Source organism: Nerophis ophidion, linkage group LG09 (genome assembly GCF_033978795.1).
Source record: "Nerophis ophidion isolate RoL-2023_Sa linkage group LG09, RoL_Noph_v1.0, whole genome shotgun sequence".
NCBI lineage: Eukaryota > Metazoa > Chordata > Actinopteri > Syngnathiformes > Syngnathidae > Nerophis > Nerophis ophidion.
The window spans coordinates 27173008-27184285 of NC_084619.1; the positions used below are offsets into that span (position 1 = coordinate 27173008).

At 38.4% G+C, this 11278-nt stretch overlaps 1 protein-coding gene across 1 annotated transcript; it reads right to left on the minus strand.

The window, feature by feature from the left end:
- Positions 1–792: 792 nt before the first annotated feature.
- Positions 793–8550, minus strand: LOC133559768 (E3 ubiquitin-protein ligase Midline-1-like). The gene is made up of 5 exons (XM_061911835.1): positions 8005–8550; positions 7854–7949; positions 7594–7787; positions 5314–5447; positions 793–1391 (listed from the first exon to the last, which is right to left on the minus strand). Exons 1-5 carry the CDS (start codon positions 8548–8550, stop codon positions 793–795), a joined length of 1569 nt encoding a protein of 522 aa, XP_061767819.1.
- Between the last annotated feature and the right edge of the window lie 2728 nt (positions 8551–11278).

The following is an 11278-nucleotide window of genomic DNA, read 5'->3' on the forward strand; positions in this document are numbered from 1 at the left end:
TGGATATCATTTTAACATTCTTGGCTGGCGTTAGACAAATTTTGCTTCATTATGGTGCAGACCATCAGTTAGTGGCTACATATTCTGTCATGTTATTGATGATTTTTTCATTTTTTATTATCCACTTCTTCTTCCCAGGACTGTCCTTCTCATTCACTTTATTATTTTCAATGCTGGGAAAAACCAAGTTATGTCTTTCTCTAGCTGTAAGGTAATGCTCCCGAATAAGACCAGATGTTTTGGGCAAGTTCACTGATATTTGCTATGCCAACTAATGGCGAGGATACTTGTAACTACATTTTTTGCCTGCAATATAAAGCATAGCAATTAGCAGAGACACAGCTGAAGTGAAGTGCATTACATTTACATAGCGCTTTTCTCTCGAGACTCAAAGCGCTTTACATAGTGAAACCCAATATCTAAGATACATTTAAACCAGTGTGGGTGGCACTGGGAGCAGGTGGGTAAAGTGGCTTGTCCAAGGGCACAACGGCAATGACTAGGATGGCAGAAGCGGGAATCGAACCGGCAACCCTCAAGTTGTTGGCACGGCCACTCTACCAACCGAGCTATGCCGCTTCTTATCTCAAAACATTCATGAGTTGATATGCCACATTATTTATATTTACAAAAGGAAATATATCTTAATTTGTGTTTCGACAACATTTTCATATTGATGATACCTTCCGCCCGATTGTAGCTGAGATAGGCGCCAGCGCCCCCGCCACCCCGAAAGGGAATAAGTGGTAGAAAATGGATGGATGGATGGATGATACATTTAAACTTTTCCTGTCACACTTCACCTCTATCTATGCTAACACCCCAATCCCATGGGTCCTTAATCCAGAACATAGTAAATGGTTGCCGGTTTAATCCATTGACATCAATGCATGGGTTAAACATAGGAAAAAGAGGCTCTTTGCACTCCACACAGAAAGAGTGTAGCAGGGTCATGCTGTCTGCATTGTAGAACGACAGCTCCCCCTTCTGGATATTCACAAGAATTCCCAACTTTTTGACTTTCCTGCCAACTTTCAGCTGTTTCTCCTGGGTATCATGGCATGCCAGATATTGTCCCTCTCCATGGTATATGCACCAAGAAGTGTTGTTCACACCCACAACAGGAGGCTTTGAACTTGGACCATGGTCTTCATTGACTGGCCCAGTTGTGACACCTATCAGCCAATAGGGTTTCTCTTGCACAATGACCTCCCAGTAGTGTTGGCCAGTAGTGAAGCTCTTTTTAGCCAGGACGCTGTATTGTGAATCATATGGCGGAGTGGTTGGAGCGTCAGTTTCAGGTTGCACCCTCCAGCACACTTCTCTCCCATCATGGGAAATCTCCAGTTTTGGATGGGCTGTTTTCAGGTCTAGAACGGGGCAACAAAAATCTGCAAGTAGAAATGAAGATCAGAGATTGATTTTGTGTCATTACAAAAACTGTCAAATCACCCAAAAGTTACACAATTTGGAGTTCAACCAATTATTTGTGCAAAACTGTCTCAAAAGTCTTAAGTCTCAGTTAGAGATCATTGTCGACATCAGGAGGCACCAGCCCAGCCACACTCCACTCTTCATCAATGGCACAGCAGTGGAGATGGCAAGCAGCACCAAGTTCTTGGGGGTGCAGATAACTGACAATATGACCTGGTCCCTACACACCAAAGAGCTCAGCAGCGCATGCACTTTTTGCGTCAGGTGAAAAGAGCACAGTTCCCTCCCCCCATTCACACCACATTCTACAGAGGCACTATAGAGCAGTGTTTCTCAAATGGGGGTACGTGTACCCCTGGGGGTACTTGAAGGTATGCCAAGGGGTACGTGAGATTTTTTTAAAATATTCTACAAATAGCAACAACTCAAAAATCCTTTATAAATATATTTATTGAATAATACTTCAACAAAATATAAATGTAAGTTCATAAACTGTGATAAGAAATGCAACACTGCAATATCCAGTGTTGACAATTAGATTTTTTGTGGACATGTTCCATAAATATTGATGTTAAAGATTTCTTTTTTTGTGAAGAAATGTTTAGAATTAAGTTCATGAATCCAGATGGATCTCTATTACAATCCCCAAAGAGGGCACTTTAAGTTGATGATTACTCCTATGTGTAGAAATCTTTATTTTTTATAATTGAATCACTTGTTTATTTTTCAACAAGTTTTAGGTTATTTTCATATCTTTTTTTCCAAATAGTTCAAGAAAGACCACAACAAATGAGCAATAGTTTGCACTGTTGTACATTTAAATACATCAGAAACTGATGACATAGTCCTGCATTTTACTTCTTTATCTTTATTTTTCAACCAAAAATGTTTTACTCTGATTAGGGGGTACTTGAATTAAAAACATTTTCACAGGGGGTACATCACTGAAAAAAGGTTGAGAACCACTCCTATAGAGAGCCTACTGACCAACTGATCTCTGTCTGGACTGGAGCCTGCAGTGCCTCAGACTGGAAGTCTCTGCAGAGAGTGGTGAGGACGGCGGAAAAGATCTTCAGGACTCCTCTTCCTCCTATCTGGGAAATCGCAAAAAGTCGCTGCCTGACCAAGGCTCAGAAAATCTGTAGAGACTACTCCCACCCCCAAAAAGGACTGTTTTCACTGCTGGACTTCTAGAAAGAGGTTCCACAGCCTTTGTAGCAGAACCTCCAGGCTCTGTAACAGCTTTTTCCCTCAGGCCATAAGAGTCTTGAACGCATCATATTAATCCCCTCAATTCCCCCCAAAAAACAGATTAACTTGCTGGAATATAAAGACAATATAATATACATCCATAAACATGGATGCATATGCAAAAGTGGAATATATTTATCTGGACAGTAATCTATTTATTTATATCTGCATCTCATTGGTCTTTTTTCCTGCACTACAATGAGCTAATGCAACAAAATTCTGTTCTTATCTGTACTGTAAAGTTCAATTTTGAATGACTATAAAAGGAAGTCTAAGTCTGAGACTAAGTCTAGTTACGATTTAGACTGATTTTTAAGCTTTCTTAATAAATATTCCATCCATCCATCCATTTACTACCGCGTATTCCTTTCGGGGTCGCAGGGGGCACTGGAGCCTATCTCAGCTACAATTGGGCGGAAGGTGAGGTACACCCTGGACAAGTCGTCACCTCATTGCAGTAATAAATATTCATGCATTATAAAGAAGATAGTATGCTTGCAATTACATATGAGATGAACTTAGGTTGACCTGAATTTGATTAATGACTACACGCATGCGAAGACCTTTGGCTAACTTTTAGTTTTACGTACAATATCTTGTTGTTTAACATTTAAGTGGGAAACAGGGAATGAAAACAAGGCAAACCAATGATGTGCTTCAGTAGACTGCTTGTCATGGTCTTAGCTGATCAAATCTACTTGATCAAATCAGGCTAGCACTATGCTCAGACGAGACTTGTGAAGTCATCAATAAAGAGACGGATAAGGTTATCAGAAACTTACGACAGCTATGTGCTTGCCTTGTGAAACTCCCTCAACTTGCTGCAGGATAACATGATAGTTGCACAAAGGAAGCAGTGTGAAGGTAAGATGATGATTTAAAGTACCAGTGGAGAGGAAAAACAAGTTGCCTCTATATTAAAGCTATCATTTATATCTGCTGTATGACACCCAGCGACTTACAAAGTTTGCGAGTAAATAGATATGATCAAAATAGTATCAATCTCCTGGAGACTCCCAAGCCATTTTGAGAGATAACGAGCTCGCCAGACACATCATTGCGTGACGTAGAGGTAGGAACCACAGATCCCTTCATCACCAACAACAATAAAAATCATGCAGACTTTGTGAGAGCCAACAATTAATTTGGGAAGAATTATGATCAAGAAACTTACATTTTTGATCCTGAATATAAGGACGATAAGCTACAAGTTTTAGGAGCTCTACTAAACAAATGTAGCTAATGTGTAACCCTAAGAATCATGTAGCAGTATTGCTATGTATATGCTAAACAAGAACTACAAACATAATAAAACAATAGTTTACTGTACGATATCTGCTCTCCTATTTCGACTGATAAAATGTCCATATCGTTCCGTTTATATGAAGAACTAATCGCGATGCATACACAGGATTAAGAAAGAAAAGTCTCCCTTTGCCTAGATATACCAGTGACGTGCTGTCCGGGGAGGCAAGTGAGGCAGTGCCTCACCTGCCACCAGGTGGCTTAACCATGTGATGTTCCAAAACGAAGTAATAAAATAAAATCAGTTTTAATATTTTTCTTTTGGTTTATGCTTTCTATGTGATTTTGGTGTGGTTCCTGTATATTTTGATAACTTTCATGGTCAAAATCGCGGAAATTCCATGTTTCCTGATCAAAACAATGCAGCAGATGAGAAGTGAGGCAGACACAAGCCGTGCCTCCACATCTACACACAGTGTGTATTGGGCGTGTGCGTGCGAGGGGGCGCATGCTTGTTGCCATGTGGAAAAGGAAGGTCTTGAGGCAGCAAGTACCTCTGCCTCAAGGTAGGGGATACATTGTCAACTTGCAGTTCAATGCCTCAGCAGTACTCTGACTCAACACACTGGGAGAAGCTCAAGCTAGCAGACACAGGTCTCTCCAGGGGAAGCCAGCATTTTTTTTATTTTCTTTGTTTTTTTTACTGTTTTTATAACAAACATGGCCTTTTTATTAGAGTAAGCCAGCGTTTGTGAGTGTTTTTTGTCAGATGCAAAATATTGTTTAATTTATTGGAATGACATTGAATTAAATTAATGTTTCTGCCAGTGTGGAGGAATATATACTGTATCCAAGATTAAATACTTCTCGAAACTAGACTTTAAGACAAAATGAATGCGATCAAACAAAGTATGTTTTCATGGAGGATAGCTATTGCTGCTTCAGATACAAATACAGAAAGGTAAAATACACTCACAATACTTGATTTATTTTGTTAAAAGCAAACAGGACCAAAAAGTATTTAATAACAACTTTATCAAATACTTTTTGGACCCATTTGTCATATCATAATATCATTATGATAATGTTTTTATGAAAGCGAATAACTCCCTTTTTTCCCCTGTAACTCTAATGTGCAACCTTAATCAACAATGACTAGAGCAGCACATATGAATTTAAGTTAAAAAAAAAGAAGAAAAAAAAGTATATATGACTCACCTGGTGTTTAGTTCATTGCACGTCACTGAGTTATACAATGTATTTGCATCAAGCATAATACGTTTCCATGGGGGTGCTAAAGCCACCGATTCAAGAGAAACACCTTGAAAGTGAACTGACAGAATGATTGTTTTGGATTCTACTGAATAAGAGGATTGTACTTACAGGACCACATTCGGGGAAAGTGCTGAGACAGAGCCACAGACAGGTCATCCACCAGCTTCTCGATTGTTCGCAGCTTGTCAGGTTCACACAGCTCTTTATCTATTTGCTGAACGGGAGCTAACTTTGGGGGTTCACTACGATTAAACAATAACATATTGTGGCAAATCACACCTGTTATGTAAATATGAATAAGAAACTTATACTCACCAACGATTCTGTTCAGTGATTTGCTGTAAAGACAGATACTGTAAATGTTATACATTTATATATATATTTATAGATATACATAAATGTTATACATTTATATATATATTTATAGATATACATAAATGTTATACCTATTTTCATGGCTGTGCTTATTTAATTTTTTTTTTACATATTTGAAGTTACACATTTTTCTTTTGTGAATGTAATTAAAATCCATGAAAAATATAACAATTTATGAATCCAAACAGTTATTTTTATGTGTACTTCATGTCATCATGATAATGTAGTGTGTGTGTGCACGCTACAACGGCGTCTTCTTCCTGACCCGATGTGAATAATAATCTGTAGATGACACAAAGAAGTCTCACTTGTTATTATAACCACCCTCATGTTATTTGTGGCGTTTTGTTTAGTAAAATACGTTCGTAGATCTGCGAGGTGTCAGTGGGGCTTGCATGGACAACATTGTGTGTGTGTGTGTGTGTGTGTGTGTGTGTGTGTGTGTGTGTGTGAGTGTGTGTGTGCGTGCGTGCGTGCGTTCATGCGTGCGTGTGTGTGTGTGTGTGTGCTACATTCTGTTTGATCATATGTGATCAACAAAGTGATTGTTGATCTCCTCCTCATCCTTTTTTATTGCATCTGATACATGCTATTACTGTTAAACAGTCACCAAGTTTAATGATCCAGCCAAAATTGTTGTATTTATTAAATGTCCTGGGGATAGAAATTATAACATTAGTAAAAAAAACTAAAATGAATAAATAATGATAATACATACATTTAAACATTGTTTGCAAAATAAATAAGTACAATTGAAAGGTACTGTATTTTCAGGACTTTAAGCTGCTAGATTTTGCCTAGTTTTAAACAATGCGGTTTATACAAAGGTGCAGCTACTCTATGGATTTTTTTTTTTAATTGCTGAATTATGAGATGGATTAAACAAAGAAATCAAACAATGTACTAAAATGATCCACTTCAAGAAACTGTTTGAACCCAAAAGTTTTTACAAAGTACATAGAAGAAGAATCCAAATAAACATCTAGAACCTTATTATAAAAGGGGAAATGTTATTAATCTCACAAAGGATGACTTTTCTGTTTTGTTCTATCATCTTTTTACTGCCGAAATACAGGCACAATGTGGAAACAATTAAAATATATAAATAAACATCCACAAAATCTCTCTATGTAAATATGTCATTTAACAACGTGAGGGTATATATCTGCTGCTTATTGTCTTGTGCAGCTAATATATAAAACAACAGTTTTTCTTCTAAATTCTGCTAAGGTTTACAGTCCGGAAAATCGGGTCGATGCCCCAGGATGTCCAAACTGCATATGCACGGCCACCTTGTATTTTACGCTGTGGTCACACTATCCACTTTCACAAAGACACAGCAGATAAATGATTTGCATTTTGATTTTTTATAGAGGCATTATATTGCTTTTATGCTCATCTCAATGGATGTTTCCTGGTGTCTTGGTTGAAGCGACCGGAATAGATTTGATTATTTTCTAGAAGTTTCTTTTATCATTTTATTATGTGTGGTGTACACACTTTATCCAAACTTCAAGTTCAATATAATGATTCACTTTCCCGGGGTGCTGGACTTATTATTAAATGTGTAGGAGAAAAAGTACTTAGGTCGATGGGAGAATACAAAGAAGGCCAGATTTGACTGGGATTGGCCAAATTTTAAAGTGACTCCACCCAAACTTCGCATCTTGGACTGATAGTTTTAATCAAGAGGGAGAATGCTGCACGGCCAGAATCTGCACAGCTTTTTTTTACTCAAGCACATGGGAGAATAGAGCACTTGAAGCTCATTCCAGACTCTTTCTATTAATTGGTTCTAGCAACGAAATTGTGTTCTTATCTGTACGTACAATACGCTGTACTGTCATTCAAATTTGAATGATAATAAAGCAAGTCTAAGTCTAATTCATCATAGAACCCAATACCAATTCATTGTATGAAGTTTAAAAACTACTTATTGGTAAAACAAAAAAATATCACACTGAATAACCTACTTGTATGAATCTCAAATCATGTCTTTCTTCAAGGAGTAACTTGCTGGAAACTCTGAGCTTGTCTATCTCGTTGATATGAGCCTCCATCGTTGCTCTCTGAGCTTCCAGCCACTCAGTGGTACAATTCTCCTCTGCATCTATGATCTGCATCATTAGCCGCTCGTCGCCATCCAACACAACCCGGATCCTGTTGTACTTGTCTGTGAGTCTCTCTCTGAAATCTGCTGCAGACATCTAGGAATGGGAAAAAAACATCTTATTGCAATGCAAACCTATGAATAAAACATAGTGACTGTATACCACTGTTTGTGTGTACATGAACTCCAAGTCTTTGATGGCGTTTTCTGCTTCACATCTCATTTGCAGCAATTCACTAACAGTTGTTTCCAACATGCTCTAAAGACAGACGTACAAATTAATAAAACATAATCCAGACATGGCAAAAACACACCTTTAAGTCTGTGCAGGCGTCATGCAGCTGGACAGCTTTGTGGTTCTTGTGCGCGCCAACAAGGACGCACAAACAGCAAACAGGGACTTTTTCCTCCAAGCAAAAGAGTTTGAGCTCGTCACGGTGCTCCTTGCATTTTAAAGACAATAAATCCTGGGTCACCTCCACCACTGTGTGATCCCTCAGTGCAGATCGCTGCTGGTGCAGCAAAGCGTGGGCCTGGCAAAGCGAGGCGTCACAGGTCAGGCAGGTCCTAATGGCTTCCTTTGGTGTCTCTATGCAGTGGTCGCAGTGGACGACGGTCGAAGATGTTTTTTTTGACGATTGGATAACAAAGTCCTTCAATTTGCTTTGAAGGCTTGCGTTGATCTCCAGCGTGAAGTTGGATGGGAGCAGGATCTGACACTCTGGACAGAAGAGAGGACCCTTCTCACAAACAGTCTGGATGCAAGTCTGACAGAAGTTATGTCTGCACGGCAGCTGTACAGGGTCTGTGAGGACATCTTGGCATGCTGGACACTTGAGAGTTTCTTTGACAGTCCCCATAGCTCTCTGCTTGTGCCTTGTGATGCTGCCTCAATGAGAAATGCTATGCGGCTCATCAATATTTCACAAGACTTTTTCTACATGCACGGCTTCTCAGGTGCCCCAGTGTCATATTACTAAACACATGTAGACATTTTTCTGCCTTTTAGTGGAGTGACATGTTTATATACAGCAATAACAAAATCTTTTATAATTGCATGAGCTCACCAGGACCAGTCATAACAGTTACTTTCATTAAACAGCCATTTCAACTAATTTGGATAAAACACATTGTAAAACACAAATAAATGATTGTGGGCTTAACAGAGACAATGTAATGATAACTGAAGCTGGCTCTCAGTTATCTTCCATAATACGCGCACATGTTTTGTAGTTTTTCACATTGTGTTGTCATAATAATTTAATCAACACTATACAAGCGTTGTTAGTATTGATACAGAGGGTAGTATGACATTGATGCCGTCAGGGTCAGCAAGGCCTTCTCTGCTGGCTTAACATAACCAGAAATCATGATCATAATTAAAGATAAAAATTTTTTTTATTAACTTTCCCTAAATATTTCAAAGTATTCATATTCTCTTCATATCATATAATGCTCCTTCCAGCGCTGTTGTTTTTAGGTTATAGAGTTTGTATCCAATCAGAATTCAGCAATGCTGTACCAAATATGCCAGGGCCTTCAGAATCAACAATGCGGGCATCAGTACATTGTAAGTGAACGGACACAAACATTTGACCAGACAGTTGTGATAGCCAATCAGATCACGAGTTGTTGTCAGTAAGGCCTTTTAGCTGGCTTAAGGCAGATATATATTGTGATGTTAGCTAGGTAATATAAGAACTCCATTATTCAGCATACCACAGTAGTGAAGAGCATGCAGTTGAATGTAGACATGCTGGATGGGTTTCATTTTTTCATTCATTTTCAAGAAGGATATTTAAAGAGAAACTACATCGTGAGACGATGTCAGCTAACCCCAGAAGCAGCTCAACTCTCCTGGTGATTAAATGTGAGTTCAGATACTTTATTTCTTAATGTTTTCATGTTTAATGTGTTTTCTTCAATTTAATTTTTTGACAGTACCACATAAGATGTGTTTTAATTGCTAATGCGGGTTTCGTTGATTTTTAAATGCGCCAGAAAATAACCCATTTTGTACAATGCCCAGTAGAACGTAAATGTGTTCTTGTATAATATTTCTCCAGCAATGGTCATGTGGTGACATAAATGATGGTATTTTGAGAAGTAGTCATTGAAGTCGGACATCACTGAAGGCCTAGGTGGGAAACGCACGGCCCGCCACTGTATCTACTGCATGTTTATTTTCAAAACTATCATTTGGCTTTACAGTGGGGCAAAAAAGTATTTAGTGAGCCACCGATTGTGCAAGTTCTCCCACTTAAAATAATGACAGAGGTCTGTAATTTTCATCATAGGTACACTTCAACTGTGAGAGACAAAATGTGAAAAAAAAATCCAGGAATTCACATTGTAGGAATTTTAAAGAATGTATTTGTAAATTATGGTGGAAAATAAGTATTTGGTCAAACATTCAAAGCTCTCACTGATGGAAGGAGGTTTTAGCTCAAAATCTCAGGATACATGGCCCTATTTATTCTTTCCTTAACACGGATCAATCCTCCTGTCCCCTTAACAGACAAACAGCCCCAAAGCATGATGTTTCCACCCCCATGCTTCACAGTAGATATAGTGTTCTTGGGATGCAACTCAGTATTCTTCTTCCTCCAAACACGACGAGTTGAGTTAATACCAAAAAGTTCTATTTTGGTTTTATCTGACCACATGACATTCTCCCAATCCTCTGCTGTATCATCCATGTATCCATTTTGGTATAAACTCAACTCGTCGTGTTTGGAGGAAGAATAATACTGAGTTGCATCCCAAGACACCATACCTACTGTGAAGCATGGGGGTGGAAACATCAGGCTTTGGGGCTGTTTTTCTGCTAAGGGGACAGGACGATTGATCCGTGTTAAAGAAAGAATGAATGGGGCCATGTATCGTGAGATTTTGAGCCAAAACCTCCTTCCAGCAGTGAGAGCTTTGAAGTGTTGACCAAATACTTATTGTCCACCATAATTTACAAATAAATTCTTTAAAATTCCTACAATGTGAATTCCTGGATTTTTTAAAATCCTATTCTGTCTCTCACAGTTGAAGTGTACCTATGATGAAAATTACAGACCTCTGTCATCATTTTAAGTGGGAGAACTTGCATAATCGGTGGCTGACTAAATACTTCTTTGCACTACTGTAGTTGTATCGTTAATATTGTAAGATTGCTGATATTGTTGTATTTGTATGTTGTTTATAAACTCAGGTAAAAGTATTTGCACTCAGAATACCTCTTTGCAGGCAAAAAGCCAATTGATTTTGAAGACGGTAGTTTTTCTTTTGCCTATTTATTTTGCATTACTACCTTTATTTTGCCCAAAAAGTTGTACTAATAAAGGAGAATGATTCAGTAACGTTGTTGATATTGATAAATTGCCCTATGTATAGCTTTAAAAAGTGTGTTTAATGCTAAGAAAAAAAAAATGAAAACAGAATTACCGTATTTCCTTGAATTGCCGCAGGGCATATAGTATGCGCCTGCCTTGAATTACTGCCGGGTCAAACTCGCTTCGCAAAATAATTAGCGCATGCTTACTTTTACCGCATGCCTTTGGTAAGCGCAGGAGTGAGAAGAGGTTTTAAATTAATTAG

Bases quoted from the DNA above. Each gene is read 5' to 3' on its own strand.
- LOC133559768 (XM_061911835.1), bottom strand. From the start codon at position 8,550: ATGGGGACTGTCAAAGAAACTCTCAAGTGTCCAGCATGCCAAGATGTC. The intron at 7,950-8,004 runs GTGTGTTTTTGC...GTCTGTCTTTAG, and splicing joins ACGCCTGCACAGACTTAAAG to AGCATGTTGGAAACAACTGT. The intron at 5,448-7,593 runs GTTACTCCTTGA...GTTTAATCGTAG, and splicing joins AAGCTCAGAGTTTCCAGCAA to TGAACCCCCAAAGTTAGCTC.